Source organism: Oryzias melastigma, linkage group LG19 (assembly GCF_002922805.2).
Source record: "Oryzias melastigma strain HK-1 linkage group LG19, ASM292280v2, whole genome shotgun sequence".
In the NCBI taxonomy this organism is placed as follows: domain Eukaryota; kingdom Metazoa; phylum Chordata; class Actinopteri; order Beloniformes; family Adrianichthyidae; genus Oryzias; species Oryzias melastigma.
In genome coordinates, this window is record NC_050530.1 from 13,441,960 (window position 1) to 13,450,589 (window position 8,630).

An 8,630-nucleotide genomic window follows, 5' to 3' on the forward strand; every position below is an offset into this window, starting at 1 on the left:
GCAACTAGAACACAAACACTTGAGGAAAATGAGCTTTATACCTACAATTTTAAAGAAAGTAAAATATATTTTTTAGAATATTTTTGATATGAGAACCTAAACTAATTAAAACTTAAATGTATCATATTTTTGTGATGCTAAAACATCAATATATACCATTCAATGAGCAGATTATATTTGTATGATGTTGTGACATCACAAACCCAGACAAAGTTATAATTTATTTGAATAAAACGATAGTTTAATGGTCAATGCCAGAGAATTGCCAAAAGAATGTGAATATGAAGATGTTTCTGCAGAATTAATTAAAATAGTTATAATATTATCATAAAATAACACTATTTATTAATTTGTTTATGCATAAAAATGAATTATTTCCCAATTCCATAAATCTTGAACAATACATTATATACTGTATGCTTTATCTGTTGCACAGTAGCTTCATAATTTTAATTAACTAGTTTCTTTTACTACAAGTAATTTTTTATTTAATGTTTCATGATTGCTTTATTATAAATATTTTTTCATAAGTAATAAAAAAAATAATTATTTGTAGTAAAGCTGTTTTTAATTTTGACACTTTTAGCCACCTGTGGTTTCTATTTATCTTTGTTTCCCATCTCAAGACATGTTTATGTACATTCAAATATACATATATATTTCTTGATTCAGTAAGAAGCAGACATAAAATAATACATTTAATCAAACTTCACCATTTCAGTCATGAAGATGTAAATTTCTAAATGATGTTGAATTCAGTTTTTGTATTTTTTATGCTTTATGAAAAAAAAAAACATAAAAAAGAAAAAAGAAAGCCATGGCTGTATGCTTTGTCCCCCATGTCTTTTTAAAAAAATATATATTTTCACTGAGTTCTAAATATTTTTCACTGCATCAATAAATTTAAACTAAATTCAATTTTTTTTCTAGGTTTCTACAATGGTGACTTTAATTTTGGGAAATTAACATAGATATATTATAACATTAAAAAATGAACACATGGACATGATGTTTTTTTATCCATCTTACAATGTTTGTTTTTTTTTAAAACAATAAATATATCTTTCTTAAAATTGGTAAGCAATCATAATTAATGAAAAGGTTTATTTTTAGACTCCTTTCTTATTATCATGGTCAAAACTTTCATTAGCAACCTTTTGTAAAAAACACAAACTTAGCAGTAGAAGGGCGTTTCCTGCTCATTTCAAAATGGCTACTTCCATGAAATCACAAAAACCCTGTTGGTGGGAAAAAGTTTTGCCAATTTTCAAAACTTTATATTCAGAATAACTCATGTACACTGTTTTAAAAGACAACTATCTGAGTTGAAAGAATGCAAAATTTGCTAATAATTAATTATTTCTTACTTATCTATCTTACATTTAAATGCCATGTTAAAAACATTTGTCTCAAAATTGAGATAGTGGGTAAATAAAGTGTTTTTTTCCTGATCACTAATGTCCACATATTTGCAACTTAAACTAACATTATTGTGAGCAAAAACTTACAAAATCACCCAACAAATCCTAAATAACACTAGGCCTATCTATATTTAATAAATAATGATATTGCTTTTTATTTCATTAGTGTTTTAAGACACAGAATTTGAATGTTCAGCAAATACTTTGGTGTAGTGGGCTTTTAAAGATTAATTTATAACTGGCTTTAAAGTAAAACACTATAAACAGTTGTATTTAGATCTAAAATGAAGATATTTGTCAGTTTCTTTAAAATGTCCCAACCCATTTTTTAAATACTTTAAAATAAGTCTCTAAGAAGGAAATATGAAAAACCTGATTTAACGGACTAATATCCTCCATCTTCACGTCTTACCTCTCCTCCTTCTCCGCCCTGCTCCATCCCTCCATACTCTCCCTGCAAGAGAAGAAAGGACTGAGTAAAGCCGCTCTGCAAGGATGAAAGAACGAGATGAAGGCTTCAAGCATCGCCGTATGGCTAGATTTCCATTTGAGCATTTCTGACTTAAACCGTGTCATGCTTTAAATTGAACTATTAAAACATGCTTAAAGCTTTTAAAAAGGTTTGTTAGTCGGTTAAAGCGTCACAACCTGTCAGTTTGAAGAATTCCAGGTTTCATCATCCTGAGCTTAGTGCTAATATTTAGTTTTTTACTTTATGAACGAGTGTGGTTAGAAATTAGTGTCATTGATGCCTAAAGCACACGACTTAGAAAGCATCAGAATCTTTTATACGATTTTTGAATCATGATTTTTTTTCCCCCAAAATTGTATCCACATGTAAAATGATTTTTTTCTCCTTCTGATGCTCCCTTCTTGTGTGCCTTCACTCCTGATGCTGCACAGTCCCTGCAACGGATCTGTGATGTCACTGCAGGCGTGTTGCATGACAAATAAGACTGCTTTCAGAACATGTTACTGTCATGTAGTGTTTCCCCTGTCTTTCTTCACACTAGTCAACCCCTTAGACCCCCACACTGCCCTGTTCCAACAGGCACCTCGTAAAAAGGCTCCTCCTACAAGGAAAGCAAAGACAGCGACAGAAAGGAAACAAAACCACAAATGTCAGAAATGAGAACAGAAAGACAGCACAACATGGACACAACACACAACAACACAAGCATGCATAAAAAAAGACATCTGTTAAATGTAGAAACATTTAACTCTTGCATGGAAGTATACAAGCAAAAAAAATATTGTTTAAGGTAAACACTCATAGGAATCAAGAGAGTACATAGTTTAAAAATTATAAAAATATATTACATTTTAAAGTTTAGGTTACATCCCCAAAAATGCTCTGAGATTAGAGCCACATTTCATGTGGCTCCAAGGCTTGACAAGGAAAATAGCTCCCTCTAGTGGACAGTTGTGAATGACATTAGCCATGTGTGTTTGAGACCTTCCAAGTTTCTGCCAATACATGTAAAATATCTAACAGAAATAACACAATCATTTAAAGACTGTTGGGGTATTTAAAGGATTTTTTTTTTTATTATATCATCAAATAAGTAGAACCATTTACAAGTTAATGTAATCTAACAAATACTGATTGCAGAAAGAATAGAATGGAATCCTCTGTAAATAATATTATGTTTCACTTTTATCCCTAGTAGCAAAACAAAATTATCAATTAAAACTCTTTAAAATCCTTTGAGCTTTTGTACGTAATAAGGCTTTAACTGACTGTAATTAATTACAAAAAAGCCAAAATATCTCTAAACATGAGTCCATATCTCTCATAGTACGTATGCATTGAAAAAATACATTTGCATAAAAAAAACTTAAAAAACCTATGTCTTACTTGAAATTATTAATGTATAGTTTAGTATATTTACATAAAAAAATCTAGCTAGTAAATAAATAACTGGCAATATTTACTTTTGTCAGAGCTAAATTTGGTATAACTATACTTCAGGCTAAGTAATGTAGCCAAGTAATGTGACTGTGTGAAGGGTTGTAGCTTGTAGTAGTAATACTCCAAAAAGTTGTAGTAATATTATAATTTGTGGTTTGTCTGACCCTATCAATAAACAACCAGAAGTTCAGTTGTATGGTACGGAGCCCAGGACATGAAATTTAAAAAATAAATTGCTTAATTTAGCATTTGTGGGCACATATAAGTGTTTTGTGGACACAAGTTAGGATTTAGTATCATCAATTTCTACTTCTAAAATGTGCCAACAAAATACTAATTTGTGCACAAAAATTGCTAAATTGTGGCCACAAAAAAATCCCAATTTATGCCCTCAAACTGCAAGTTGAATACTACGTTGTTCAAAAAATATGCTAATAAAATCCTACTTTTGTGCCCATGAAATACTAATTTGTTCACACAAAATGCTCATTTATGCCCTCAAAATGCTAATAAAGTGCTTATTTGTTTGTACAAATTACTAAATTGTTGAGGCAAAATTCTAGTTTGTGCCTTTTGACTGATTGATTGATTGGCTTAGAAATTGTGAACAAAATAATATGTTGTACTACTGTTAACAAGTCTAAATTTATTTTTAAAAACCTTTTTTTCCCTTTATTATTTACAAAGCAGTTATAAAAAAGTATTAAAAGAGTTTAAAATAGAAAAATACGAAGTAAAACTTTTGATCCAACAACATGGAATTTTTTTTTGTTTGCAAACTTCTCAATTGAAAAAAAATAACTGAAATTTTTCATTACAGATCTATACATTTGAAACCATGAAATGTGAATTTGCTGAGGCAGCATCTTTGACTTCCAGCACCTTCTATTCCAGGATGCAGTGAAACCATGGAAACTGACCTGATTGATCATCCCGGTTGACGCCGCCACGTTCTCCACACCTTCCACCGTCGCCTGCGACACCTCGTTGGCCCCCGCCACCGCTGTGTCTCCTACAATGTTAGCCTGATCCACAGTCTTGTTGGCCACTGAAGAACAGAAGGAAAAGGTCAGCTGGTGAGCAGACCTGCTGCAGGTTCAGCGCTGACAGAGGGGCTCTAGACGGCTGGGATTTGAACCAGAACCTTCTTGCTGTCTTAAACACTACCATGCAGCATGCTTTAATATACTTATACAATACAACAAAAATGTTTCAAATTTAGTAGAGCTATATTTTTCATTGTATTTAGCATTAATATAAGTAGTTTTCAAATTTGTATGAGAAAAATTGTTGTTATAATTCATTTTTTTGCCCCACCTGTGTTGTACCTTTGTTTACAATTTGAAACAAGGCATCAAATTTTAGAACATAGAACCATATGTTTTCATTAACAGTATTATATATTTATTGATTTGTTAAAGAGGGCAGACAAAATAAGTTTATCTTCTTTCTGTCCACTTTTCATTTTTTTCTTTTTTCATCATGTTTGAGTTTACAACTCAAGTTTATATTGTATGTTTTTACTAGTGATGAATAAAAATGAATATCTCTATATATATATATATACTGTAGATATATATATAGATATATATATCTATTATATATATACTATATATATATATATATATATATATATATATATATATATATATATATATATATATATATATATTTATATATATACAGTATATATATATATATATTTATATATACAGTATATATACATATATACTGATGTGACTGGTATTTCTTACCTGTGTTTACTGATGAGACAACTCCCTCCTTTGTCTTACTGCCTGCAAACCAAAGCAACATTTTCAATTTATGTTCATTTTAACTAAGTTACAATCAACTTTGATTAACTTGATGTGTTTATATTTCGGGAATTACCAATTAACTTTAATTGATTTAGTGCCAAATTCAGTTTTGTTCTATGTAGATTAAGTTATCTCGATCACAAACAGGGACAAATTCACAGAGTAGAAATTAGTGAAGCAAAAAAAACAAAAAAACAATCAAAAGAATAATAAAAATGATAATAAAAAACAATTTATTGCTATTTCTTTGGTCAAATTGTTCAAAAATGTATTGCAACAGTACCTTGGGAAGCATCTAATTCCTCCTAACATGTAGCTAATACAGCTGCCACGACATATACATTTGAGGACCCTCACTTTAAATTCCAGTTTTACTGGTTTTTGTGTATAAGATATATATATATATATATATATATATATATATATATATATGTAGCTTAAAAGTTCCACATAAGCATGTTTAGACATTTTGCAGGTGCCAGGCCTCTTTACACACCCACGTATGATCAGAAAGGAAATTCATCACTTAAAAAACAGATTTTTGCTAGTTGAATGATTCATTTTGAGAGTATTTTTAAGCAATCTGAGACAGATCATTTGGACAAATACCTTAAAATTAAGTCCTATTGAAAGATATTTAAATGCTGTGCTAATCTTTAAGAGATTATATAACCTATCATATGAATCTTTGCTCCAAAACATGATAAAAGGCAGCTTTTATTCATAGAAGAAGCAAATGGAGCTTTTTTTTTTGTCCCCTTTTTTGGATTTCCACGGATGCAGATGCTGACATTTCCAGCTTCCTGCATCCACCTCTGCCTCCTCCTTCTCCCCGTGACTGTGCACGCTCTCAGCGGTACAGGAGCCACGTGCCGGAGCGCAGAGCGGAGAGCAGCACTGCAGGAAGAACACACAGCAACTGCAATGACACAGCTTCTTCTGCTCGGATTAACCCGAGTGTCACCGCCGTGTCTGAATGTTTGACCCTGAGGTGATCTGTCCTACGAGGAAACCAGTCATTAAATATTAAGAGGAACAAGGTTTTTGAAATATTTCTAATCTTGAATTATAATCCGGAGTGAAATCCCAGATTGCTCCACTTTGGATTAAAGTGTCAGCTTTTTCCCTTCAATTTTTTGTCATTTTTTTAAATATATTAATTTAGTAACTCCAAAATAAACTAAATTCCATTTAAAATAATATGAATTTTACAAGTAAAAATGTGTGATATTTGAAATTAAGTTCTAATGCAGCTTTCTTTGTAATTCTGTGTCCCGGGATTATTTAATCTCAAAGCATCCGGTTGTATTTCAGTTCTCATGTGGCTTTATGAGCGACCCACCATCCCCTCTCCTCCTCTCCTCATTTCCCCATTTCTGCCAGCCTGTTCCCGTTTGACCTTCTCCATTCCTCTTCCTGACCTTGTCCCGACTCCGGGACGCTCAGGTGTCCCCTCTGCTCCTCGCCCTGTCCCCTCACGCCTTCATACGGGACTTAAAGCCGTGACATAACAGCCCTCCCTCCTCTCTCCTCTCCTCCTGCATCCCTCCATCTTTTCCTGGGGTGGGGGTTGTTTTAGGAGCAGTGGGTGGAGGACGTCGGCTTGTCGTCATCCTGCTGCACCATGACAGCCTTGCTTGCTTTCCTTCACTAACCCACTGTCTTTGATTTCCTGCTTTAAAACACCTTTTCATCATCTAGACTCGGAAGCTGCAGCGTGACGCCGCAGACGGACTGCAGGAGGCCACTTCCGACCGCCTCAGCTCCTCCCACCTCCCCTGGGTTGGTCTAAAAGTGTAGTACTGGAGGTAACCTTGAGATGTGACGCAGTTGCCGCTTAAATGAAAATAAAATCATGGAAAAACAAAAGGCAGGACACAAAGTAGAATAAAAAAAAAGGAGATTTGCTCTTTTTTTTAATCATCTGCTCTGACACATTTGTGGAATTATTAATAAGTCTTAAAATAGGCGGCCTGTTTAATCATCTATAATGCATGCACATACACACATGCCACTCAAATGTAGGTCAAGCATACAGATGGGACTTTGGGGACTCGGCTGCAGAGCCCTTCCCTGGACGTCCCTCTGCACAAACTGGTTGTAAATAAAGCTGGAAAGGTGATAAAAGCCTGAAGCTGCGCCATCTCTTACTCTGCAGTGTCCCTGTTTCCTCCTGACCTCCCCCCTGTTCCAACACAAACCCAGTCCTTAACTTCTCAGCTGTCATCCCGCCTTCGTCACACCCTCCGTGCTGCAGCACCGTCCCATACTTTTTTCTGCTTCCCACATCCGAACCCCTAGATCTAAGAGTGTAAATACTCGACCCTTTACATACCTACATACATCACCCCTTCCTTGGTTTTGGCTGCTGCCTCCTCCATGCCTGCTTTGGTCTTTTCAGCAGCGGCCACCACCCCCTCCTTGGCCATAGAGAACCCCTTCATGAGTACATCCATCGTGGGTGGCGAGACGACTGGGCTCCCCGGCTCCAAGAACTGGCTCGACTGGCTGCTCGGTGCTCACAGCGAGTGTGCAGAGGAGACGGGATGTCAGAGTCTGAGAGTGCGCTTGCTTCTGGCCCCGCCTCTCTTTGCTGCTACAACACTGAGAGCATCACAGCAAGGCCCCAGCACTTAAACTGTGAGGAGGAGGAGGGATGGAGAGGGAGGAAGGGAGGGGGGGTCAGCTGGTAACCAGGAGAGAGGAGAGACAGCCGGATGCTGCAGCATTTTCCAGCCATGCAGTAACCCATCCCTTCACTCTCCTCCCTCATTCATCAGGGATGCTCCTGCCGTCTGCCTGCATGTTTTGACGGACGCACTTTTCCGTTTGCACCTGCTCTGATGCTGAGCCTGTAAGCTCTGTTACATAACTGACAGAGCTTCACCACTGGGAGAGGATTTCTGCACATCACTGACTGTAACCCACCATCACCCTGCCTGTCCTAAAGACTATACTTTTTGTTTTAAATATTTCACTGATTTGTAATCACAACAAATCTCTGCATCTATCCTGATCTCATCGAGATAGATGCAGAGATTCTGCAGCGAGAAGAGAAAATGCTTTGTCACCTCTATTTGAATGAGTCACTCCCACAGTCCCCGCCTTCGTCCATTTAATCACCAATATGCCGACTCAGCAGGAGCAGCTCTGCAGCGATATTGATAATACTAGAGGCACTGTTTCTGGATCCTCTTAAATATTGGTGAAATTAAACTATGATAGGAAAAAAGGGTTTTCTGCATTTGGATGTTTCTAAGATTTGTGCTAAAAACAAAAAGCAGCTGCACTGCCTCCTAGTGGTCAGAGGTGAGTATGACACCATGCACTGCCCTGAAGCTGGGGGGTGGGTGGGATGGGTTGGGGTTAGAATCGAATTTTTTCGCTTCTTAAGATGCCCAAATAACAATTCTGCTCATAGCCTTGTGTAGTAACCCTATAGATAAACAACTAGAATGTTAAAGTTCAGTTCCACGGAGC

At 35.7% G+C, this 8,630-nt stretch overlaps 1 protein-coding gene across 2 annotated transcripts in view; it reads right to left on the minus strand.

Annotated features, from left to right (window-relative positions):
* The window catches only part of sncgb (synuclein, gamma b (breast cancer-specific protein 1)), a 24,300-nt gene extending 16,189 nt beyond the window's left edge, over positions 1 to 8,111 (minus strand). Inside the window, exons 1-5 of one of the 2 annotated variants that reach the window (XM_024285722.2) lie at positions 7,486 to 8,111; positions 5,088 to 5,129; positions 4,254 to 4,381; positions 2,477 to 2,494; positions 1,834 to 1,875 (exon numbers count right to left, since the gene is read on the minus strand). In XM_024285722.2, coding sequence (XP_024141490.1) covers positions 1,834 to 1,875; positions 2,477 to 2,494; positions 4,254 to 4,381; positions 5,088 to 5,129; positions 7,486 to 7,606 — 351 coding nt within the window. In that variant the 5' untranslated portion in view covers positions 7,607 to 8,111. The remainder of the gene's footprint in view (positions 1 to 1,833; positions 1,876 to 2,476; positions 2,495 to 4,253; positions 4,382 to 5,087; positions 5,130 to 7,485) is intronic. The other variant, XM_024285723.2, reaches the window with a different exon arrangement.
* Between the last annotated feature and the right edge of the window lie 519 nt (positions 8,112 to 8,630).